The sequence below is a fragment of the Mobula hypostoma genome, chromosome 1, assembly GCF_963921235.1.
Source record: "Mobula hypostoma chromosome 1, sMobHyp1.1, whole genome shotgun sequence".
Classification (NCBI taxonomy): domain Eukaryota; kingdom Metazoa; phylum Chordata; class Chondrichthyes; order Myliobatiformes; family Myliobatidae; genus Mobula; species Mobula hypostoma.
The window spans coordinates 185,627,938-185,655,153 of NC_086097.1; the positions used below are offsets into that span (position 1 = coordinate 185,627,938).

A 27,216-nucleotide genomic window follows, 5' to 3' on the forward strand; every position below is an offset into this window, starting at 1 on the left:
CGCTATCCTCACTCCTTGCTCCTCTCCTCGCCCCTTACAACCTTTCTCTGCCTCTCCCCCTCGTCCCCTTTCTTTTCTTCCTTGTCCCCCTTCCCCACTCGTCCCCTCTCCTTGCCCCCTATTATTCAGCTACTCCTCGCCTCCTCCCCCTCTTGCTTTCCCTTATCCCTCTTACCCTCCTCTGTCCCCACCCCTCTCTCCATCTCCTCTATACTTCCTCTCTTCTCAGCCCCTAATCTTTTCTCCTCCCCCGCCCCATGACCCTAAACCCCTCTCTCTCCCTCTCGCAGTCTTGCTCTATGGGAAAACAAAATTTTCGGAATCAGATGTTGTGTTCACCTTGTGACTGACTTAAGCTCCTCCCCGCCAGCAGCGTGCGGCTCTCCTTTCCTCTCTTCTCGTTCAGTCGCCGTTTCTATTCTTTGCTGTGCGGCTGTGAGCGGTAATTATGGCTGATACTGATGCGGTGGATGAACGGTCTCCACTGTTATCAGCAAATAACTCTGGTATTGTCACTCCTACAACGCCTTTGTACGTCGAGGAGCCTAGTCCTCGTGGTGAGTGCATGCTGCTTTATTAAAGGAATCACTGAACAAAACTGCAGTTACATTTCCTTTGGTAAAAACAGCCCTTCATATTGAAAGCTTATTATGGGGAGAGAGCTTTCAGATCTCTGCAGGCTGACTGCCGTTTTGCCTGCATTCCCACAATTTGCAACTGTGTTTCTGGTATTAGGCAAAGCAAAAGCATTAATTTTCATTGGGGTTGGGAGGGGTCGACATCCAGCAAAAACTGCCGATTAATGATGCAGAGGGTAAACCCCTAGTCTGGAATGTTGCGCACAGAGCTCGTTGCAGATGGAGCCAGAGTATTTACAGGGACGTTGTCAGAAGTATAATGCAAGTCAGCAATCTCCATGGCGAATATGTAAGGTTTACGTGCTAAAGGATGCGGCAAAATATTTCAGCAGAGCTTGTTTTTTTGGGGGGATTAAGTTCAGGGTATGATCAGTAATAAAATCTGACATTACAAGATGTTGGCGACGTTTGCATTACGTACGCAAAAGATCTGTTGTTGAGGGTCACGAAATGAAATCCATTTCCATCCTGCTGGTGTTATAGTATAAACGCGCGAGACTATGCGAAATAGACGGAACAGGTTGAGTGAATTAAAGGATGTGATTTGTTGAGTAATTGCTAATGTATTGAAGGCCAATTCTTGATTTTTCAAAAGCTTCCCATTAATAAAATCGTACTGTCCGATTGAGAAATTGGCCCTAATATGTGTACTTGGGTCAACTTTAAGAGGACAAAAACTGACGCAAACCTTGTCTTGAGTTTTAAGTGGTCAAGGGCTGGTGAAAAGCTTATCTGAGTGTCAACTTGTACTCGCATAATATCCATTAACGTACAGAAAAAAATCAGGAAGTGTCTCACGATGTAGACTAGGATAAAAATAGTAGGAGAAAGAAGAGACTGGGACATGCAGATGGAGAGGCCTGAGAGACCAGAAGGTGGTAACCTGATATGCACTTACATAAAATCTTACAGCCCAGCTGTATATTGTGAGTGAGGTCTTAGAAATAAGAAGTACCAGGTTAGAGGGTTATATGTTCTAGAAATTACAAAGAATGGGGAAGAGAACCCAGCATGCATGCAAAAAAGACAGACCAGGCCCCTTTTCTATCCGGTGGGTTTGCAAGTGAAGTAGGCATGATTACAGATAGTTCTAAAGAGATTATCCTCAGAACTCGTCCATGGGCCATTGCTACAATCCCTGCAAACAGAGGAGTGGTTCAGGGTGACTGCTGAACAGTGCTTTCTCTGACAGAAGAATCTTGCAATAGATTATATGGTATTTGCATTTCTGTTTGTGCAGCTCCTGTAAAAAGTATTCCTCGATTTCACCAAGGTAGCATTGACGGTATCTGCAAACATTATCCAGGTCTTGTGTTCTGTTATTAGGATATTCTTTTGTTCAGCATAATAATTCAGGTCTTGTAGGCACCTGTGCAATTGGGTCGTCTGTTACAATTGCCCTTCACAGTTGGAACCTCGCAATGAGTCATTTGCTGAATTAAGTTATAGTTGTCTCTGTTTGCAAGTACTGGCATTCCAGTGCTGCTGAGTATGCTTTGGTATGAGCTCAGTTCTTGACACCTTTCTTGTCCAATCTTGTCAGAAAAACAACTTCCATTCAGGGAAAATATATTGTGTTTGGGAAAATAAAGATATGTGGAAACTAAAATCTGTTTGGGGGAACCATTTTAAAATATAAGGGTTAGAAATTTGAGAATGTATCTTTTTCCTAGCATTTTCAACTTTCCCTTTTTCAGTGTCTCACAAGTCAATTACTCTATTTGGATGATCAGTTATTAGAAATGGGACAAACTCTGCATAATTATTTGAAATGTATGTTCTGGGTCAAAGCACAATTGCCTGAATGTTATGTCCTCTCAACTTGTTTGCTGAGGGAAATAGATACTTCCTATTCGTCCAAGTAGAATCCTTGAAATGTTATCCACTGCCATTAAGTCCTGTTCTGTTTAAAGAACAGAGACTAGTATTTCAGCTATGACATAACAAATGTTTTAAATAGTTCATGTATTACTTTCCTTCTCATGTTTTGAACTATAGCTAAATTAAATGGTATCCCATCTACCACCTTGTTTGTCTGCTGCCCTCAGTGATTAGAGGATTTACGATGTGTGGTCTACTTCTTAGTATACTATAATTTATTGTATTTATTTGACTTACCGATGTGAATTGCCCAGTACTACTTCATGGAGAATTCTTAACATAGGGGTGGGGATTGGGGTGGTGGAGAGGAGGAATAGGGATCCCTGAAAACTACTTGTATTAAAACTTTCCATAAAATGAAGTCCATCATCTGCACTTCAAGAAATAAGAGGTGGAAAAAAAATTACATTTTTACACACATTTCACATGAATTTTATTTGTATCTCAATTTTTTGAGGAGTGATTTGTGAATTCTCTAAGGATGAATTTCGACACCATAAGTGGCTGTAATGCAGGGTCTTCTGTGGGACTTTGACAGATGGCTCTATGCAGGTGTTAAACTTTTAACCTCAATGTCCTGATTATTTTCTTAAAGTCATAATTTCATGTTAGTTAAACATAATGTTCATTTAAAATGTCATTGATGACCATCTTTCATAAAACAGTGCCTTTCCAAATGATTCTTCAGAATTTTCCATCGATGTGCCCATTAGCACTTGAATTAGGCTGACTGGTCAGTGATAGGGTCCATTCCTTTTTTAAATGATATCAAATTAACAACTTTACAGTTCTCTCAGACTAGGTCTGCATCCAAGGATGATTGGAAAATAAGAATACAAAACATTAGAAGCAGGTGAAGGAAAGAAACATATGGCCCTTTGAGTATACTCTACTTTTAAATAAGGCCATGGACCAACTGGCCGTGAATTCAGCTTTGCTTTCCCTCTTGTTCTATTATTTTTCAACAGACCATGTCTCATTTTCCTAAGCTCTAGTATGTGTGGGCTCAACCTGTTTAACCTCTCCTTCCCAAAAATGTTACCTGCAGTGCAAGTATAAATTTGCTATTCTGCAGCTGTGGTCTCTTACAGATTTTTGCATAGAAGTGGGATTAAAGGTTATGGGGGAAGGGCAAGGTAGGTGGAGATGAGTCCATTGCCAGATCAGCCATGATCTTATTGAATGACGGAGCAGGCTTGATGGGCCAGATGGCCTACTCCTGCTCCTATTTCTTATGTTCTTACCATACACTGTACAGCTGTAGCAAGACTTCTCTATTTTTATACATATTTTTTGCCGTAAAGGTCAGCATTTGGTTTGCCTTCCTAACTACTCATTGCCATTTGATCCAGTGTCCTCTTTGTTTTTGGGTTGGAGTTTGGGTATTGTACAGTGACTGACTTACCCCTGACACTAAGCACTTTCTCCCTTCACTGGGCACAAATCAGGAGTGTTATGGAATACGCTACACTTGTCTAGATGAGTACAGCTCCACTAACTCAAGAAGATTGAGTTTATCCATTAAACTACAAAATGCTTTAATTTAAAACAAAACCCTTATTGGAACTGATGAGTTGGCCTGCTACTGTATGAATATTGATTGCTTTGTTTCTGTCATAACAATGATACTTGCACTTTGGAAAGTACTGTACTTCATTGGCAGTCAACTGATTTGGGATGTTGTGAATGGCTGTATCTATATGCACATGTTTTTGTTGCTAATTTAGTTGGTTGTGGTATTCTGGACAGATAGTATGTATTGTATTTAATAAATATCAGTTTAGGCATATAACTGAGGATGTGACATGACTTCACATTTGTAAGTGATTGCAGTGTTAATGTTGCATGTAACGTGTAATGCAGATGATGCAAGCTTATTTATAAGCAAAGTTGTCATCAGTCTAAAACTTGGAATACTTATCCATATATTGAAAGGGTCTGATTAAATTTCGTTGAGTTCATTAGCATCTTGTGCATCTATCTTTAGAGGTAATTCGACATAGATGGATTGCATTATTGCAACAAGTTTTTAATAATTAAAAAGGCTGGAAAGTCAAGCTAAGTGCTAAAATAAGTTGGTGACAACCCAGAATCATCTATGTGACCCACCTTTACACACTTTTAAGCATTTTACTATTATTTTAAGAAATAGGTAACTGGAACCTTAAATATGTCCTATAAAGGAAGGGTTTGTGTATGTTAAAATCCCGTAAGATGATACCTTTTCCTTGGTAATACTTTACTGCACTAATCCCAGATGCTTTTATTCCCTATATACGACAATCTACACATCGTTTTTGAGTGACTGGGCTTACACAGCCCCCTTGGATAGAGAACTCAAAGATCCACCTACCTCTGTGAGAAGATATTTCCTTTTTAACTCAATCCTAAATCTGAAGACCCACCTAAATTTTCAGATTGTGACCCAGTTCTAGGCATCCCACCACAAGCACTCTTGATGAAAATGCTGCATGTTTCAGTGAGACTGTCCTTCATTCTTTCAAAGCCAAAAGAGCATTTTCCCCCTCTGTTTAAGTGCTCCTCATTAGGTATTTCCCCTCATCTCAGGATGAACCTGGTAAACTTTTGTTGCAATCCCTCTTGTAAGTACTTGCATCCTGAGGTAGGAAGAATGAAAAAAATACTCAAAATATCCCTGTAACAAAATGTTCCAGTTGCATTTAACTGGGCCCAATTTATTTGCAGTAGGATCACTTTAATCTTATACTCAAATCCTCTTTCAAGAAAGACTAATAAAGTAGTTGCCTTCCAATTTGTTTGCTGTATTATATGATAACATCCAGTAACTTGTGAACAGGAGGACCTAGTAAATTGTGAGAAGAGGGATTAACCAGGGCAGGAGGGGTCTTTGATTGTGTTGTTTGCTTTCCCGGTGCTGTGGGAAGCAGAGTCAGAGTCTCCGTGGAGTGGAGACTGGTTTTTGCAATGAACTGAGATGTGAGTGATTTCTTCTTGTGTTGGCAGAGCAGTTGCTGTTACCAAGCTGATGCACCCAGATAAGAGACTTTCTGTGGTGCATCTATAAAAATTGATGGGGTCATGCTAAATATCCTTCTGAATATCCATGCCGAACACCACATTCAAGTTTGCTGATGACACCACTATCGGTGGCCGAATCGAAGGTGCTGACAAGTTAGCATATAAGAGGGAGATTGAAAATCTAGCTGAGTTGTACCATAAGAACAACCTCTTACTCAATGTCATTCATAGTCATAGTCGTACCTTATTGATCCCTGGGGAAATTGGTTTTCGTTACAGTTGCACCATAAATAATTAAATAGTAATTAAATAGCAAGACCAAGGAGCCAATTATTGGCTTCAGGAGGGGAAAACTAGAGGTCCATGAGCCAGTTCTCATCATAGGATCAGAGGTGGAGAAGATCAGCAACTTTAAATTTCTTGGTGTTATTATTTTGGAGGACTTGTCTTGGACCCAGCACGTAAGTACAATTGCTAAGAAAGCACAGCAGTGCCTCTGTTTCCTTAGGAATTTGCAAAAGTTCAGAGTGACATTTGAAACTTTGACAAACTTCTATAGATGTGCAGTGGAGAGTATATTGATTGACTGCAGCACAGCCTGGTATGGAAACACCAATGTCCTTGAATGGAAAATCCCACAAAAAGTAGTGGATGTGGCCAAAAATCCATTGCGGGTAAACCCCTCCCCATCGTTGAACGCAGTTACATGGAACGCCGTCACAGGAAAGGAATATCCATCATCAGGGACCTCCACCACCCAACCTCCCAGGACATATTCTCTTCTCACTGCTACCAGCAGGAAGAAAGTACAGGCCTCAAGACTCACACCACCAGATTCACAAATAGTTATAGCTTTGAACCAAAGGGGATAACTTCACTCAACTTTACTTGCCCCATCACTGAGATCTTCCCACAACCTAAGGACTCTTCATCTCATGATCTTGTTTTTTATTACTTATTTATAATTATTGTTATTATTAATATTTCTTTCTTTTTGTATTTGCACAGCTTGTTGTCTTTTGCACAACTCGTTGAATACCAAAGTTGGTGCAGTCTTTCATTAGGGTTATTATTCTATTATGGATTTTAAGTATGTCCACAAGAAAATGAATCTCGAGTATATATGGTGATGTACATGTATTTTGATAATACATTTACGTTGAACTTTGAACCTTCTGAGGAAGTCGAAGTGCTGGTGTACTTTTTTAGCCCTGATATCTACATAGTTCACAACTGCATCTGTAGTGTGAACTTCCCATGATTCAGGAAATTTAAAGGACAGGTGTATAAAAAGGGCCCGTAGGATCATTGGGGACCGAAGTCACCCCAACCACATCTGTTCCATCTGCTACCATCCAGGAAGTGGTACCGCAGCATAAAAGCCAGGACCAGCAGGCTCTGGGACAGCTTCTTCCACCAGGCCATCAGACTGATGAACTCACGCTGATTTGAGTGTACTCTATACACTAACTGTTCTATTTATTATAAATTATTATAAATTACTATCATTGCACGTTGCACATTTAGACGGAGACATAACATAAAGATTTTTACTCCTCATGTATGTGAAGGATGTAAGAAATAAAGTCAGTTCGATTCAGTTCGACTAGGACAACCAGGACCTCCGAACAGTATTCAAGATGTTGGCTACAAATTTTAATAGGAGATAGAAAAGGTATGTCAAAAATATGTTATAGTCATAGCAGATTTCAACTTACAGCTGGATTGGAAAAATCAGGTTGGTGCTGGATCCCAAAAGGGGGAATTTGTAGAATGCCAACAAAATAACTTTTTAGAGCAGCTCAGGCTTGTGCCAACTAGGGCATCAGCTATTCTAGATTGGGTGTTGTGCAATGAACCAAGATTGATTAGAGAGCTTTAAGGTAAAGGAACTCTTAGGAAATAGTAATCATAATATAATCGAATTCACCATGAAATTTGATAAGGAGAAGCTGAAGTCGGATGCACTATAATGGAGTAAAGGGAATGACAGAGACATGAGAGAGGAGCTGGCCAACATTGATTGGAAAAGAACACTGGCAGGGATGTCAGCTGAGCTGCAAAGGCTGGAGTTTCTAGGAGCAAGTTGGAAAGTGCAAGATAGATACATTCCAAAGAAGAAGAAGAAGAAGTATTCTAAAAGCAGGATGATGCAACCGTGACTGACAGTGGGAGTTAAACGGACCATAAAAGCCAAAGAGATGGCATATAATAGAGCAAAAATTAGTGAAAAACAAGAGGACTGTGAAGATTTAAATTTCAAATGAAGGCAACTAAATAAGTCATAAAGAAGGAAAAGATGGAATATGAAGGTAGGTTAGCCGATAAGAGGATACCAGAAGTTTCTTCAGATATACAAAGTGTAAAAGAGAGGTGAGGGTTGTTATCAGACTGCCGGAAAATGATGCTGGTGAGGGAGTAATGTGGGACAAGGAAATGGCAGACGAACAGAGTAAATATTTTGCATCATTCTTCACTGTGGAAGACGGTAGCAGTATGCCAGAAATTCGAGAGTGTTGGGGGCAGAAGAGAGTGAAGTTGCCATCACTAGGGAGAAGATGTTTGGGCAATTGAATGGTTTGAATGTAGATAAATCACCTGGACCAGATGGTATACACCCCAGGGTTCTGAAAGAGGTGGCTGTAGAGATTATAGAGGCATCAGTAATGATCCTTCAAGTATCACTAGATTCTGGAATGGTTCTGGAAGACTAGAAAATTCCAAACATCACTGCACACTTCAAGAACAGAAAGAGGCAGAAGAAAGGAATTGAGAGGTCAGTTAGTCTGACTTTGGTGGTTGGGAAGATGTTGGAGTCGATTGTTAAGGATGTGGTTTCAGGGTACTTGGATGCACATGATAAAATAGGCCAAAGTCAGTGTGGTTTAAGGCAGAAGTTGATAAGTTCTTGACTAGTCAGGGGATGAAGGGTTATGGGAAGAAGGCAGGAGATTGAGACTCAGCGGGAAATGGATCAGATATGATGAAATGGCAGAACAGACTAGATGGGCCAAATGGCTTAATTCTGCTCCTATAGCTTATGGTCTTCTGGACTTGGACAAGTTACTGGTGACATTTACACCCAGGAATCTGAAGCTGTCTGTTACCCCGCCTCCTAAAGCCAATGACTAGCTCTTTTGTTTTTCTGGCATGGAGGGAAAGGTGTTTGTTTTAACACCATGCCACCAGGCTCTGTCTCCTTCCAGTACTCCAGCTCATCATTATTCGAGAACTGGTCCACTATGGTGACATCACCTGTGAAGTTGTAGATGGAGTGAGAAAAGAATCTGGCCATCGGTCCATGAGTATTTAGAGAGTAATATATTGAGCTGGGGACCCAGCCTTGCAGGACACAAGCGTTGAGGATAATTGTGGCAGAGATGCTGTTTCTCATCCTTACTCATTGCTGTGTATTAGTCATGAAATAAAAGATTCAATTGTAGGGGGAGATGCTGAGTCTTAGGTCTTGGAGTTTGGATGAGTTTATTTTGAATTTGTAGTGGAGATATAGTCTATATAACCATAAGACATGAGCAGAATTAGGCCATTTGTCTTTTCGAGTCTGCTCCACCATTCCATCATGGCTGATTTATTATCCCACTCAATCCCATTCTCCTGCCTTCTCCCTGTACCCTTTGACCTCCTGACAAATCAGAAGCTTTTTTAAATATACTTAATGACTTGGCCACCACAGCCACCTGTGGGAATGAATTCCACAGATTCATCATTCACTCTGGATAAAGAAGTTCATCCTCATCTCGGTTCTAAGTGGATATCCCTCTATTTTAAGGCTGTCCTCTCTGGTCCAAGACTCTCCCACTATAGGAAACTTTCTCTCCCCATTCATTCTATTACGTCCTAATTCAATTGGTTTTCTGAGAACCCTCCCTCATTCTTCTAAACTCCAGCAAGTACAGGTCCAGAGCCATCCAATGCTGCTCCTCATATGTTAACACTTTCATTCCTGGGAGTATTCTCATGAACATTCTTTGGACCCTGTCTAATGCCAGCACAAAATTGTTCTCAATACTCCAGGTCTGACCCATGCCTTATAAAGCTGCAACGTTATATCCTTATTCTTATTTTCTATTTCTCTTGAAATGAATGTTAACATTGCATTTGCCTTCATTAAACAACACACATCAAAGTTGCTGGTGAACGCAGCAGGCCAGGCAACATCTCTAGGAAGGGGTACAGTCGAGGTTTCAGGCCGAGACCCTTCGTCAGGACTAACGGAAGGAAGAGTTAGTAAGAGATTTGAAAGTGGGAGGGGGAGGGGGAGATCCAAAATGATAGGAGAAGACAGGAGGGGGAGGGATGGAGCCAAGAGCTGGACAGGTGATTGGCCAAGGGGATATGAGAGGATCATTGGATAGGAGGCCCAGGGAGAAAGACAAGGTGGGGGGGGGAACCCAGAGGATGGGCAAGGGGTATAGTCAGAGGGACAGAGGGAGAAAAAGGAGAGTGAGAGAAAGAATGTGTGTATGAAAATAAATAACAGATGGGGTACGAGGGGGAGGTGGGGCATTAGCGGAAGTTAGAGAAAATGTTCAGTTAGTCCTGACGAAGGGTCTCGGCTTGAAACGCTGACTGTACCTCTTCCTAGAGATGCTGCCTGGCCTGCTGCGTTCACCAGCAACTTTGATGTGTGTTGCTTGAATTTCCAGCATCTGCAGAATTCCTGTTGATTGCATTTGCCTTCATTAACACTGGCTCAACCTACAAGTTAACCTTTAGGGAATCTTGCACAAGGACTCCCAAATGCCTATGCACCTCTGGGTTTTGAATTTTCTCCCAGTTTAGAAAATAGTCTATGCCTTTATTCCTTCCATCAAAGTGCATGACCACGCACCTCCCTATACCATATTGTATCTGCCACTTCTTTGCCCATTCTCCCAATCTCTAAATTCTTCTGCAGACACCATGCTTCCTTGACACTATCTGCAGCTCCACCTATCTTCATATTGTCAGCAAACTTGACAACAAAGGCAACAATTCTGTCATCTAAATATTGATGTATAATATTGAACTTGAAACTGCTCACTCTCTCCACTTCTGATCCCTCTATGAAGATTGGTATGTGTTCCTTCGTCTTACCCTTCCTGAAGTCCACAGTCAGTTCTTTCGTCTTACTGATGTTGTTGTGTTCTTGCGCAGTGTGTTGAAACTCTGACTAAACACCAAGTTAAATCGGAGCCAATGAAGACAGAGTTGTAGTAAGGTTAACCATTTACTGTTCACTCTTCCACATTAACATCATATGGTGAAAACTCTTGATTAAAAAAAAGTACAAACATATACAGCGTCTGTTTCATTCTGGAGACTATGCGGGCTCTCTTCTTTTAGCGAGTGTCTCCAGCCGCCCCGAGTAACAAGCGAGGGGTGTCCCGTCAAACCACCGCCGGGCCCGAGCCCACCCGTTTGAAATTGAAAAGCCAACACGTGCGCTACCCGAACCGCCGCTTCCTTAACAGAAACCGTGTTAATATTTTTACTTCAAATACTTCCATAGGAACTTACAGTGTTGCTTCTATAATGTTTCTTTGTGGGTTGACACGGAGCTCTTCACGATCATGCTGCACGCATGGCACCCGCCTTCTCACCTTCCCGAACCGGAGGTTACACATAAGACGCAGCGAAACCGGAGGTGACGTCATCACATGCCGCAATATACCATAGACAATGAATTTACCTTTGTTATACTGTAACTTAATTATCAACCTTTAACTTTAACTAGAAAATAGTTACAAACAAATCATCTAAAGCGTAGATCCAGCAAAGTCAAATAAATGCCTTAAGGGCAACACACTCCCCGCCTGACCTTTGTAAGGTCATTATAAACATGGTATAGAACTTTAGTTCCTAGATCAGTCTTTAGGTAGAAGTAGAACAACCTCTGTAACTGGTCTCAGGTTTCCTTTTCAGGGTTCGTTGTAAAGATGTGAACCGGTTGACTGCCTGCTCTTTGTTGTTTGGCAAGCGCTGGCATTGTACTCTGAATGGTAGTGGGGTGACCCAATTGTTCGCTTCGTCTCTAAAGACCTTTGTGTCCATTATTTTTAAGAAGATGGCATCTTCCACCGAAGGAGCAAGTTTACTATTGTGCTTAGTTTGAGCGAAGACTGACTGTCCCAGTGTCTTCTCAGTTACTTTACTATGCTCGTGCCTTTGTTGTGCTTCCTTGATACACATAACACTTGTGGAGGGCTGAGAAATTGAATAGTGGCCTCTCTCTAGCACTTTAGTCTTGAGCGTGTTAACTGTCGGTTTGTGTATGTTGCTAGGGCACACCTCCCCTATCACCACCCAGCCCAGATCCAGACGTTGGGCGAAGGGGGCATCATATGGTCCATTGACCTGCTGCCTGACTTTGTGCACCCTAAGAATGTCTCTTCCAAGTAGCAGGAGTATTTCTGCTTCCGGATCCAGTTCTGGGATGTGCTTGGCCATGTGGTGGAGGTGGGGCTGGTGTAGCACTGAGCTTGGTGTCGGAATCTCAGATCGGTTATTTAAGATCTCATTGCACTCTAAGAGTGGAGGGAGACTGATGACGACTTTGCCATCCAGCGACTCGAGCTGGAAGCCTCCTGCCTTCCTGCCATATGTTTCTGCAATGCCAGAGCAAGTTTTGAGGTAGTATGGGAATGGATTACCCTTTATGCTGAACAACTCGAAGAACTCTGGTCTCACTAGTGAGCGGTTGCTCTGGTCATCCAGAATTACATAGGCTTTGATGGCCTTGTCTTTGGCTCCCTTAGGGTATACCTTAGTGAGGCAGATCTTTGAGCACGAATGGCTCGACTGACTTGGACTGCAAACTTCTGTGCAGCTCGAGCTGACAGTAGCTGTATCAGAGTGATGCCCTCCCTCCCCGCCATCCTCTTGCGGGAGCGGAGGAGCCTCGGCAGTTTGCGGTGACGGGCCGGGATGCATGGCCCCATCGTGATTAGTGCTGTTACATTCTGAGCACTTTACGGGGAATGTACAAACTTTAGCGAGGTAGGAGGTAGAGGAACAGCACTTAAAACATATTCTTTTTTCCTTGAGAAGGGCCTTTCTTTCATCAAAGGGTTTGTTTTGAAACATTCTGCATTTTTTGAGGGGGTGGGGTTTGTTGTGCAATGGACAATTCTTGCTAGGATCATCGTTGGTTACGGAGACTTCAATTTTATGCACTGAGACGGGTTTATTGATGACAAAATTGTTCGAAATAGGTTTGACTGGGTTGGTGTGAGTTGTGGTGCTGCCTTGATTCATGAACCTAGGGTCGTTTCGCCTCTTCGCCTCCTTGCACACAAACCTACTAAAATACTCAAAGGGAGGGAATCGACCACCGTTCTCTTCCTTGTACCCTGAGCCAATAGACTCCCATCTTTCCTGCAGCCCAAATGGAAGTTTGTCCATAATTGGTCCAACTCTGCGTGAAGTATCCAGATACGACAGGCCAGTTAATTAGCCGTCTTCTTTAGCACCTTGAATCTCCATGAATAAATCTCCGAGTTCTCGTAATTTAGTGTGGTCCTTGGCTGACACCCTAGGAAAATTGTCCAGCCATTGAAATAGCGCCCCCTCAATAATTTCAGGGGGCACATAGCAGTCCCGAAGTCTCTCCCATGCTTTGTGTAAGGCTAGCTTGGGGTTGTTGACATACACTGAGCATATGCATTTCACCTGTTCACTTGATTCCTTTCCCAGCCATTTAGTCATAAGGTCCAACTCTTGGATTGCTGTGAGCTGGACTCCGCCGGTGGCACTGCTGAATGAGGAGTGCCACGCATGGTAATTTTCAGGCTTATCGTCAAACTGGTACAGTCCTGAATTGATGAGGTCTCATCACGCTAAATACTGTGCCAAGGTTTCTGCTGCAGGTGGCGTGCTAAATGGGGGAGTATGTTGGGGGACATATGACTGAGCATGTACGTTCATGATGGGATTTGATGTTCTGACTTCAGCCTTTGTCTCTGCTCTCGCTGGATTTGGTAAGTTTGGTGTTGGGAAGTATTCGTAGTCAGCCCTTTCATACTTGAGTTTGTGGCAAGGTTGCAATTGTGAGTTGTCTTCCCCAGGTGGACACGATGCAATGAAGCTTCCTCGTGATTTCACATGAGATGGGACGCCAACAGGCAAGTATGGAGAGGGAGAATGAATCTGCGGTCAATTTGAGATTGGACGTATTCGCTGGTGCGTTCCAATCTGGCTGTTTCTGACATAGATTTTCATGTTTCGTCTGGAACGTGCATTTCTTCAGCATTTTCCAACACTTGTGCTTCTCGTTGTAGCGTCAGCACTTCTAACTCTGTATCTATCCTTGCCTTTTCCTTCTGGTTTTCCGCATCTCTGGCAGCCTTTTCCATTTTCAGTTTTGCTTCTTGGTTAGCGTATGACGCTCGCACCTTGGTGGCTTCTGCTTCAGCCCTTGCGGGGGCAGCCACACTTGTCGACGTCCTACTGCTCTTGGCGCTGAGTGCAAGCGACTTGATGCTTGATCGCGAAGCCATCGTACCACTTGTCGAAACATCTAATGATTTCGCCTTTTCACTGTTGTGTTCTTGTGCAGTGTGTTGAAACTCTGACTAAACACCAAGTTAAACCAGAGCCAATGAAGAAAGAGTCATAGTAAGGTTAACCATTTACTGTTCACTCTTCCACATTAACATCGTATGGTGAAAACTGTTGATTAAAAAAAATACAGACATATACAGCGTCTGTTTCTTTCTGGAGACCACGCGCGCTCTCTTCAGCCGCCCCGAGTAACAAGCGGGGGGTGTCCCGTCAAACTGCCGCCGGGCCCGAGCCCACCCCATGTTTGAAATTGAAAAGCTGACACGCGCGCCACCCGAACCGCCGCTTCCTTAACAGAAACCGCGTTAATATTTTTACTTCAAATACTTCCATAGGAACTTATGGTGTTGCTTCTATAATGTTTCTTTGTGGGTAGACACGGAGCTCTTCACGATCATGCTGCACGCATGGCACCCGCCTTCACACCTTCCCGAACCGGAGGTTACACATAAGATGCAGCGAAACTGGAGGTGACGTCATCACATGCCGCAATATACCATAGACAATGAATTTACCTTTGTTATACTGTAACTTAATTATCAACCTTTAACTTTAACTAGAAAATAGTTACAAATAAATCATCTAAAGCGTAGACCCAGCAAAGGGCAACACAGATGCTGAGTGCAAGGTTGTTGCTGTGACAGCACTCCACTAGTTGGCACATCTTGCTCCTGTCTCCATCATAGATTCAACCAACAATTATTGCATCATCAGCAAATTTATAGATGGTACTTGAGCTATGCCTAGACATACAGTCATGGGTAAAGAGAGAGTAGAGCGGTGGGCTAAGCACACACCGCTGAGGTGCACCAGTGTTGATCGTCAGCGAGGAGGAGATATTATCACCAATCTGCACAGATTGCAGCCTTCTAGTTAGGAAGTTGGGGATCCAATTGCAAAGGGACGTACAGAGGCCCCGGTTCTGTAACATCAATCAGGATTGTTGGAATAATGGTGTTAAATGTTGAGCTATAGTCTATGAAAAGCATCCTGACATAGGTACTTGTATTGTCTTGGTGGTCTAAGGCTGTGTGAAGACCCATTGAAATTGCGTTTGCTGTTGACCTATTGTAAAATTGCAGGAAAGATCCTGTTTTCACTTTGACACAAGCAAGTCTCTTTTCTGTTGATTAGTGTCAAAAAAGCCAAATTAAATCCAGTGGTTCAATGTAAAAACAATAAAACATGAAAACCTCCAAGGGGGGTGAATACTTTTTATAGGCACTGTATCAGAGTATTTTTACCATTACAGTTTCATTACTCTACCCACAGTGATTCTACATGTTCAGATTTTATGTAACCCACTTCTAAGGATTTTATTTCAATTTTAATCAACAGTGACACCCTATCCCCCCCGCTTACCTGCCTCTTTTGATACAATGCATATCCTAGTTACAATCTGCTTTCAACTATGACTCAGTGATGCCCACAATGTCATATGTGCCAATATGTGCTGCAAGGTCATCTACCTTATTCCACGTTCTGCGTGCATTGAAATATAACACCTTCAATCCTGTATTCATCACCGTTTTTGATTTTACCCTTGGTGTGCTTCAACTCATTCCACTGACTGCGATGTTGCACTATCATCTGCCTGTCTTCACAGTCTCGCTGCACCCTGCATCTACTTGTATACCAACTGCCCCATCCTCAGCCCTGTCACTCTGGCTCCCATCCTCCTGCTAAATTAGTTTAAGTCCTCTCCAACAGCTCTGGCAAATATTGGTCCCCCTCAGGCTCAGGTGTAACTACTGCACTCTTTACTGCCCCCCCCCCCATCCCTTCCGAGCCACGAGACCCAGTGCCAGACCCGGTCATTACAGCTTCGCGCAAGTATCGCTGCAGAACTGCCTTCCTGGCCATTAGGTCTTACTGCAGGCGTCAACCGCCCAGACTGCAGGAACCGACCAATCTGACCAGGGTATGAGACCCACTGGCTCTCTGCACCTGGTTTAGCCTGCCTGTCGAAGTGGAGTACCGTGGTGTGGCTGCTGTCGCATGCAATAGCTACTTGGAGCCATGGTTGAGAGCTGAGTGTCTGGTGGGGACCAAAGATAACATTCAAGATGATTGTTGATACATTCAAATTCCTCATAGTGCCTAACTTGGTGAAGTAGTGAAATCATTTTGTTTTCACTCCTGGCTGTTTCTGGCATTTCCATGTCTGAATGCTTGCAACCACAGTGAGCAAAACAGTTCCGTCTTGTCTTGCATTTTATTTATCACCAACTATCAGTGACAAAAATCACTACTCTTTGAACACAAATGTACGCAATTGACACCATTTAAAAACTGTTCAGTCCAAGCACAGTGTAGTGTCTAATGGCCACACAAGCGCACGTGACTGACACGAGTTCGAAACTGTTCAGCGAGTCTCCTGTCCCAATGAAGTAGAATTGTGTCCCATCTATTGTCTCAGTTTTTGTTCTTCAAGAGCTGTCCCAAATAAGCAGCTGCCTGATTAACCGATGGCCCAGTTAACCGGAATTCATTGTACAGGTCGACCTTCACTAATCCGACTACCTGTAATCCAGTTCCTTCGATAATCCGGCACTGATTATGCTTAATGTGATCCTTCTGTAATTTGGCATTTTCACTAATCCGGCACTCCTCAGATCCCAGTGGTGCCGGATTAGTGAAGGTCGACCTGTATATGATTTCCTCCTATGATAAATCCGCAATGACTCTGCCTAATCCTATTATTATTTATAAAATCTTGGTTAATAATAGATTCAAGTATTTTCTGAAAATACTGATGTCCAGCTAACTTTTCCGCAGTTTCCCATTTTCACTTCTTCCACTGGCTCACTTTCTCAATGCTACTTTCCATTCTGTGGGAATTGTTTTAGAAATCTGTGTAACTTTGGAAGCTAACAACCAGTATATTTTCCATCTCCATAGCCATCTGTCCAAAATGTAGAGATAAACATCATCAGACCATGCAGGTTTATTAGCCCCCAGTCCATATTTCTCTGGTACAGCATTTTTGTTATTATAACACCATCCAGCTCATTCATCCTTTTGTAAATCACTACTTTTAATGTAGATGCAAAATATTTGTTTAATTTCCATATTTCCCCACAATCTTCTCCTGTCACAGTCTGTAAAGAAACAACTTTATCTTTTGATATTTTTCTTATAGGTGTCCCCCGCTTTTCGAACGTTTGCTTTACGAAATCTCTCTGTCACGAAAGACCTACATTAGTACCCTGTTTTCGCTAACAGAAGGTATTTTCACTGTTACGAAAAAAAAGCAGCGCACGCCCTGAGCAACCGCTCTCCCCTGCATTCTCGCCGGCATTGCTTTAACACGAGCCTGTGAGCAGCCGTTTGCAAGATGAGTTCTAAGGTATTGGAAAAGCCTAAAAGAGCTCGTAAGGGTGTTACACTTAGCGTAAAACTAGACATAATTAAGCGTTTCGATCATGGTGAACGAAGTAAGGGCAATGTGAGTTTGGCTTGTGGAAGCTGATGAACGTGATGTTGAAGAGGTTTTGGCATCCCATGACCAAGAACTGACAGGTGAAGAGCCGATGCAATTGGAAGAAAAAAGGGTAACAATCGAAACCGAATGAGTAATGATAAAGTCCGACTTTAATTTTGAAAGGGTATGTCGGTTTAGGGGATATTTGCAGGATGATTTGAGTCCTTACAAAGAACTGTGTGATAGAAAAACGCGCGAGGCTCAGCAGTCAAGCAAGCCTTCCACATCAGCCACAGCAGACGACGAACCTCGACCTTCGACATCGAGGCGGGCAGAGATAGAATAAGATGAGCTGCCTGCTCTAATGGAAACAGACGATGACGAGATGACACCCCCACCACCCCAACCCCCAGGCCACGGACAGATACCGATTCGCGGAGAATGCAACAGTAGCCTGGAGGCACACAGCACATCTTTAAGAAAAAAGCTGAAATAGGCATGCTAATTAATTAGGTGCCGCCGACACGTAATTGTTGGCCCAGATCAGAGACGACGAAATGGAAATCGGCACAGATCTGGGCCGACAATTACGTGCCGGACAGCACCTGATTAATTAGCATGTTTGTTTCAGCTTTTTTCAAGATGTGCTGTGTGCCTTCCAGCTACCGCTGGACCCCTGCATGCTTCGCGGCAATGCATCGCTCGGCGGCCTGGAGGGTGGGGGTCACTGCACCACCCAAACTCCGACTCAGCCTAACACACCATCATCAGTGTGCTCGGCGCTGTCCCAATTCCGGTAAGTGATACTACACTGTACGTACATTATTTCTACTTTATATTGGCTGTGTATTTTTACGTGTTATTTGGTATGATTTGGCAGCTTCATAGCTTAAAGGTTACCGGAGAGCGCTTGCACCGTGTTTTTGCCAACAGCGCTTGCGTGAGATTTTCTGCCGACGGCGCTTGCGTGAGATTTTCGCTACGGAGAACAGTTCAGTAATGATTGTGGAAAAGTATTTCTACTTTATGTAGGCTGTGTATTTATCATATCATTCCTGCTTTTACTATATGTTACTGTTATTTTAGGTTTTATGTGTTATTTGGCATGATTTGGTAGGTTATTTTTGGGTCTGCGAACGCTCACAAAATTTTCCCATATAAATGGTAATTGCTTCTTCGCTTTACGACATTTCGGCTTATGAACCGTTTCATAGGAACGCTCTACCTTCGGATGGCGGGGGAAACCTGTATACCCACAGAAGCTTTTACTGTCTGTTTTTATATTTCTGTAGATTTCTCATTTAACATCTAGTTATATTTTCTTTTTGGAAGCTCTATAGCTTTTTAAGTCAGCAAATGCTGTACATCCGATGTCTAATAAATGAAAGATGATTAAAAGCCTGTTTGCATTTCAAAAGTATGTAAGCGGTTGTAGACTGCTTTGAGGACATCATGAGGTATTACATAAACATTCCAGTCTACTTCAGCAGTTTTTTTTCTATCACTTAAGTGAGCTAACTTTTTATAAGTTTTTGAAAATTCTGTAATGCTACGAATGTACTTTCTTCCACTCTAAATAAAATATGCAGGTCTGTTAATATCTTACCCATTGTCAAATGTAGTGTGCTGCTTTGCTTTGTTCTGAGTCAAAGTAGATGACATAAGGCATGATGTAAAATGAAACAACATATGAAGTAAAGTGATGTTTCAGTTCCCAGGCCGCAATGTAAATTTGCCGAGATTCCACTCTTCCCTCGAAACTACGCAGGTCTGTGGCCACACAGTAGCTGAAATGCTCCTGTAAACTTTGTTGCAGTGTACTGCAAATTTTCTTTTATATAATGTTACTATAATTTTGAAATTATATTTTAATATAATTTGAATTAAATTATATTCAAGGATATTTCATTAAACCCTTCAATTAAGAAATAAAATAAAAAACGTGACTTTTCAGATTTCACCCTAAATATTTATAGTATGCTTATTACAAAAAAACATGTTTAAAGTGCCACACAGTTTTCAGGCTGCGTGTGTCTGTGCACACGCACACGTGCACGCAGTTGAGTTAGACATTAAAATATCTTGTGTCAATATTCAGGGAACAAGGGAACAGCTGAGAATTCTCTGGCTAATATCTCCTGCTTAACTGACACCATAAAAAACTTAAACCTCATAATGTTATGTGTGGATTGTTGCTTTAATAATATAACAATGTCAGTTTCTGAAATAACAATGGTTTCTGTACTTAAATCATTATTACTGAGGCTTTTATCAATAGTCACTAAGTGTAAAGCCATGACAGAAAGCAGCTAATTGGAAATGAGAGTTCATACAGTCAGCTGCAGTTGGACTCTGTCTTGAGCTGAAAAGGTTTTTTGACAGAATTCCAGCAAGTTAGCTAAACATCATCTCCTTTTTCTGAATTGGTTCTCACTGGCCCGTACCAATTTAGCCTGTTCGCATGTATTTACTAAATAGATCTCAAAAAAATTATTCTCAAGGAATTTCCTCTCAATATTTTCTAACACTTTTGTTAAATGCTAGCTCACAGTTTATTGATTTTTAAAATAAAATGCAGTTATAATGGTCTGAGATGAAAACAGAAAGTATCACAGATCAAACAACATCTGTGGAGACAAACAGATTTATCGTTTCAGTTCAGTGCAAGAATCTTAGTGCTAACTCTGTTGTTTGCTTTACAGATTGACCCATAGCCTCTTCCAGCATGATTTGTTGTTGGTTCATAATAGTAATGTTCAATCTTTTAACCTTAATTTTATGTGGAGTTCAGTTTGGGAAGAAAAAGTAAAGCTATAGACAAGAACCTCCAATCTACAGAAATTACAGTTATGTCTCTGACGTCTGCAATAGGGCATAATTAGTTTGTGATAAGAGCACCAATTATTTTAGTCTGTTTGAAAGGTGTTGGACAGATACCTAACAGTTGATTTTACACAATTTCATTATCTGTATTAAATTAAGTCACAGCCAAAGGCTAACTTGTACTCTTTCCTTCGATGTACCCATCAACAATTCAATGCCTTGTATCATACTATTTAATAATTTAGCAAAGAGCTAAATCCAAGTTGAATTCATATTCAGTAGGAGTAGTTGTGGTTGGTGGCATAAATCTTTATGAAGTAACTTGCTTATTTAACTCTGTCCTCTTTAACATTTTGATCCTATACAGTAGCACACCACACACCCCGTACCAGACAGTGATACAAGCAGTTAGAATGCTTTCCATGGTACATCTGTAGGAATTTGTGACTGTCTTCATGTACGTGCTATATGTGCCTTGTGCTGTGTATGACTGTTGGTAATGTGTTTTACACCTTGGCAGCTCTGTTATACAGCTGCTGGGGATAACCCGCGACTTGAATCCTTGCTTCCTTCTCCAAGCTCTTAGAAAACCTGCAGTCAGCAGAAAGCTCTCTTCCTCCACTGCAGACATCCAAAGATAAGCGTACTTTGGGGATGATATGTCCGTACAACAGGGCTTCCCAATCTTTTTTATGCCATGGACCAATGCCATTAAGTAAGTGGTCTGTGGACCCCAGGCTGGGAACACCTGCTGTACTGGAACGATCTGTTTACGGGCCCCTCTTGATGCCAGCCAAGAGATGTCTTTGTGCTTATTGGTGAAATCTGGTGTAGGGGTATTCTACCAGACGCTTTGACAGTTTGCTCAGGGAAGCACCCTACAGTGTCCATAAGGTAGCTGTTCCACAGTGTCTGCAGGGCATTCCCTGCTGACCATTGACTGATGGACGCGGTCAAAAGTGTCTACTTGGAAGAACACATCCACAAATGCAATGTTGCATGGTAACAGGCCCAAACCGACAGGGCCTTGAGGCTTTCAATGACCTCAACTTCAGCACCATAGATATAAACAGGATTGTGTGCTCTGCTTCCCTTCCTGAAGTCAATGACTTGCTCTTTTGTTTTGCTGACATTTAAGGAAGTTGTTATCATAACTCCTTGCCACAGGCTCTCTATCTCTTTCCTGTTCTCCAGCTCATCATCATTTGAGGGCATCAAGTTTAGGAGAACTTTAGGTACGTTATGTTGCAATTTAAGAATCTACACTTGGAGTATTGTGTACAGTTTTGGTTACTCGTTATAGGAGAGAGATTATCACACTGGAGAGGGGACAGACAAGATTTACGAGGATGCTGCCTCGACTCGAGGGCCTGAATTAGAGGGTGCCCATGCGCACTTGTGTGGTTATTAGACACTACACCATGTTTAGAGCAAACCCAGTTTAAAAAATGTCAGTTGAGTGTGCATGTATTATGTTATCCGTTTGGGCTGACAGCCACCAATTCAAAAAGAGCGATTTTTTTTTGATAATTTTGTTTTTTATTTTGAAGGCAGTCCATTATCTACACTGGATGTCTGCACTGAATATGTTCATTTAATGAAAGAACATGGCAGTATATACTGGGATGAATTCCTCTGTCAATAAATATTAGGAACTAACACACATTTATAGTGCTGTAGTAATATTGGTAATGTTCTACATTTCATTTAAATACATAATTTGTAACTCAGTTACTAGTAGTTTATCTTTTTTATACCTTTTTTAACTATTGCTATGAACTTTCAACTAATTGAGGCAGCCTTGATTGGGTCAAAATGTGCTGGTCCCAATGTGTCCCAATTAACTGGAATCCACTGTACATACATGTATTTTGAAAACTTCGTGTAATGCACAGGAATCCCAAGTTTCATTTTAAAGCCCCAATCTGCTGCTGCCAGTGAGTGTGTGCCAGTATTTTCTGCTTTATAATGATGTATATTTCAAAACCAGTTGAAACTTGTGATTTGTCGTCTTTTACACAGGAGAACTTCCACCTCCTTACAGTCCTGTGGCTAGTCCTGATGTTGGAGGAGTTCCAGTAATAAACTGTCGTGTTTGTCAATCCCTGATAAATTTGGAGGGCAAGCTTCATCAGCATGTTGTTAAATGCACTGTTTGTAACGAAGCCACGGTAGGAATATCGTAATATTATTTAAAGTTGTGACGTAAAGGTAGCATTCAATGAACTATGGATTGTCTCTAAGTGCTAATTAATTTTGTTTTTATGTGAACTAAGTCTGATATTTTTCCAACTTTCCAGCTTAATGTGTATATATGATGCATGAAAATTTATGAATTTGTGGAACATATTAAAGATTTTGACAAAGTTATGATTTTTGTGTTATTAATATTGCTTTGCTATTTATTATGCAACATATTAAATGTCCATATTCTAGTTGATCTGCCATTCCTGTGTTTTTCCCCATTCTATGAACACTAACTAATTTTCATGATGGGAGCTACTTTACCATGTGAAAAAGTTGTTGCTGTACAGTACTTCCCTAGGGATTAGATGTGCAATGATCTCATAATTTATTGTTATTTGTCAAACATCCAGATAAAATATTTAATCTGGATACAAGGTAAATTCTGAGAAAATTTCATTTTCTTTGGCCAAATTACTGAAACCGAAATTCATAAAGCTATTTTTTCAATGCAATCTGGTGAGGCCCCTGGACTTGATGGCTATCCTGTAGATTTTTATAAAAAATTTGGAAAATTGCTTTCTCCGTATATGTTGGAAATGTTTAAGGATTCTTTTGTGGAAGGTGATTTACCCTCTACTTTTTATGAGGCCACTATTTCTTTAATTCTTAACAAGGATAAAGACCCTACTGATTGTGCCTATTTCATTATTGAATGTCGATGCTAAGATTCTGTCAAAGATAATAGCCAATCAATTGGAGAATATTTTGGGTAACATTATTTTTAAAGATCAAACAGGCTTCATAAAGGGTCATTCTTCTTTTTCAAATGTTCGGAGATTATTTAACATTATATATTTGTCCTCTTTTAAAACTCCACAATGCGTCATCTCTTTGGATGCTGAAAAAGCGTTCGATCGAGTCGAATGGAAATATTTATTTAATGTTTTAGAGAAATTTGGCTTTGGTGTTAATTTTAATAATTGGATTAGTATGATATACAAAACTTGCTACTGTTATTACTAATAATGTAACTGTAGATCCCCTTTATTTCAGCTTTCACGGGGACAAGACAAGGTTGTCCATTAAGTCCTTTGTTATTTAATACTAGAACCACTTACTATTGCTCTTCCTGAAGCTGAAGATATTTATGGGGTTTTTGTGAATGAGACCATTCATAAGATTTCTCTTTACCCTGACGATTTACTGGTTTATATATCCAATCCCGAGGAATCTATTCCTACCTTGCTAAAATTATTTATTGAAGTTGGAGATTTTTCAGGATACAAAATAAATTTTATTAAAAGTGAACTGTTTCCTTTAAATGAATCTGTTTCTATATATGATAATACTCTTTTCAAAGTCATGGATTCCTTTAGATATTTTGGTGTTAAAATCACTAAAAAATACAAGGATGTTTATAAAGCTAATTTTGTTCCCTTGGTAGATTCTATGAAGTATTTATTTATACTTTATACTTTATTGTTGCCAGACAATTGGTACTAGAACGTACAATCATCACAGCGATATTTGATTCTGCGCTTCACACTCCCTGGATTACAGATATTAAATATTAAAAATAGTTTAAATTAGTAAATATTAAAAATTTAAATTATAAATCATAAATAAAAAATAGAAAAATGGGAAGTAAGGTAGTGCAAAAAAACCGAGAGGCAGGTCTGGATATTTGGAGGGTATGGCCCAGATCCGGGTCAGGATCCGTTCAGCGGTCTTATCACAGTTGGAAAGAAGCTGTTCCCAAATCTAGCCATATGAGTCTTCAAGCTCCTGAACTTTCTCCCGGAGGGAAGAGGGACGAAAAGTGTGTTGGCTGGGTGGGTCGTGTCCTTGATTATCCTGGCAGCACTGCTCCGACAGCGTGCGGTGTAAAGTGAGTCCACGGACGGAAGATTGGTTTGTGTGATGTGCTGCGCCGTGTTCACGATCTTCTGCAGCTTCTTTCGGTCTTGGACAGGACAACTTCCATACCAGGTTGTGATGCACCCTAGAAGAATGCTTTCTATGGTGCATCTATAAAAATTAGTGAGGGTTTTACGGGACAGGCCAAATTTCTTTAGTTTTCTCAGGAAGTAAAGGTGCTGGTGGGCCTTCTTGGCAGTGAACTCTGCTTGGTTGGACCAAGTCAGGTCATTTGTGATATTGACCCCGAGGAACTTAAAGCTTTTGACCTGTTCCACTTGCGCACCACCGATGTAAATTGGGTCGTGCGGTCCGCTACTCCTTCTGAAGTCAACAACCAATTCCTTCGTCTTGCTGACGTTGAGGGATAGGTTATTGTCTTCGCACCATGCCACCAGGTTCTTAATTTCCTCTCTGTACTCAAACTCATCATTATCCGAGATACGGCCTACAATTGTTGTGTCATCAGCAAACTTATACATTGAGTTTGATGGAAACTTGGCTACGCAATCATGGGTGTACAGTGAGTACAGCAGGGGGCTGAGTACACAGCCTTGTGGGGCACCGCTGCTCAGAGTGATTGTAGAGGAGAGCTTGTCCCCTATTTTTACAGCCTGGGTCCTGTCTGTGAGGAAGTTGAAGATCCATCTGCAGATCAGAGTGCTAAGGCCCAGGTTTCGGAGCTTAGGAATCAGTTTACTTGGCATAATGGTATTAAAGGCAGAGCTGTAGTCATGAAAAGGAGCCTTATGTATGCATCTTTATTCTCCAGGTGTTCTAAGGAGGAATGTAGGGCCAGAGAGATGGCATCTGCCATTGACCTGTTGCTCCGGTAGGTGAATTGCAAAGCGTCGAGGTTGACCGGTAGGCTGTGGTTGATGTGTGCCATAACCAATCTCTCGAAGCACTTCATAGCAATTGCTGTCAGAGCCACAGGTCGATAGTCATTCAGGTATGCTACCTTGCTCTTCTTCGGCACTGGGATTATCGTTGCCTTCTTGAAATACGAGGGGATCTTAGACTGAAGCAAGGAGCATTTGAAGATGTCAGCAAACACTCCAGCTAACTCGCTTGCACAGGCCCGGAGAACCCGTCCTGGGATGCCATCTGGGCCCGTCGGCTTCCTTGGATTTATCTTCAGGAACGCCCTTCTAACGTCCTCCTCGGTGACGATGAATCTCGATGCCACCAGGTCCGGTTCATCTGGAGGGAGCGGGACGCTCCTCTTCTGTTCGAATCTTGCGTAGAATATGTTAAGTTCTTCAGGAAGGGAAGTGCCACAGTTATTGATATTCCCAGCCTTTTCTGTGCGCCCAGTGATCTTATTTAGACCCTGCCATAGCCTACTGGCATCCCTTTGGTTAGCCTGGGCTTCCAACTTGGCTCGATATTGCCTCTTGGCGCCCTCAATGGCTTTCCGGAGTTCACGCCTGGATTCCGTGTAGTGACTGGTGTCCCCGGACCTAAAAGCCGCAGTTCTAGCCTTTAAAAGGGACTTGACCTCATAATTCATCCAAGGTTTCCGGGTAGGGAATACCCGGATCGTCTTGCGAGACACACAGTCCTCCGTGCATTTCCAAATACAGTCCGTGACAGCTGAGGCATACTTATTAAGGTTAGCTGCCAAGTTCTTGAATACTAACCAGTCCACTGATTCAATGCAGTCACGGAGGACCTCATCCATTTCCTCCGTCCAACGCGACACTACTTGTGACACTGTGACCTCCCGCTTCAGTTTCTGTTTGTAAGCTGGGAGGAGGAGTACGGTCTGATGGTCCGATTTTCCAGAGTGAGGTCGTGGGACAGAACGGTAGGCATCCTTGACTGCTGTGTAACATTGGTCAAGTATATTCAGGCCTCTAGTGGGGCAGGAGACATGTTGGTATAACTTTGGCAGCGCCTTTCTGAGGTTGGCCTAGTTAAAGTCCCCGGCTGTAATGAGCAAAGCCTCCGGATAACTGGTCTCAAGTTCACTGATGTTGGCATACAGTATGTTCACAGCACACTCCACATCCGCCTGGGGGGGAATGTAGACCGCTGTCAGTATGAGCGAGGTGAATTACTGTGGCAGATAGTAGGGACGACACTTCACCGACGGGTGTTCCAGGTCCAGGCTGCAGGAACTTGTCAGTGCCACTGTGTCCGAGCACCACGCAGTGTTGATCAGTAGGCAGACACCACCTCCCCTTGTCTTGCCCGAAGACACCGTGCAGTCCATCCGATGGATCGAAAATCCTTCCAGTTGGATGGCACAATCGGGGGTGGCAGGGTGGAGCCAGGTCTCGGTGAAACAGAATACACAGCAGTTCTGCATCTCCCTGCAATAGGTGAGTCTCCCTTTAAGATCATCCACCTTGTTCTCTACGGCTTGCACATTAGCTAGTAGGATGGTTGGCATAGCGACCCTGAAGCCCCTCAGCTTCAATCTGACCAGCAGCCCAGCTCTTTTCCCACGCTTCCTTGTAAGTAGTGCATCTTTCCAGGTCTCCATCGATGCAGTGTGTTGTTGTCAGCTCTTTGCGTTTGGTGTACGCATCCCGTGGGAATCCATCGGCCGGTCGCGTCATCGTGCGCTCTGGGTCAGGCCAAGTAACGGGGGAGGCTCCGTTGCCATTTCCAGCCGCCGGAGGCCCGGGCTGTCGATTGGGTCAGGCCCCGAAGCCGACACTTAATTCCGGAGGGCTGGGCTCCTTGCTGAGACAAGTCCGTAAACTGAGTCACAGTTGTGGAGGCCTCCGCTCCAGCCGAGCCTTGGGCTTGATTTCCGAGGTCGGCGGCGGAGGC

The 27,216-nt window shown here is 42.3% G+C and overlaps 1 protein-coding gene across 1 annotated transcript in view; it reads left to right on the forward strand.

Moving 5' to 3' along the window:
• Positions 1-276: 276 nt before the first annotated feature.
• Positions 277-27,216, forward strand: part of pip4p2 (phosphatidylinositol-4,5-bisphosphate 4-phosphatase 2) — a 57,677-nt gene continuing 30,737 nt past the window's right edge. Inside the window, exons 1-2 of the mRNA XM_063041208.1 lie at positions 277-557; positions 22,351-22,499. Coding sequence (XP_062897278.1) covers positions 449-557; positions 22,351-22,499 — 258 coding nt within the window. The 5' untranslated portion in view covers positions 277-448. The remainder of the gene's footprint in view (positions 558-22,350; positions 22,500-27,216) is intronic.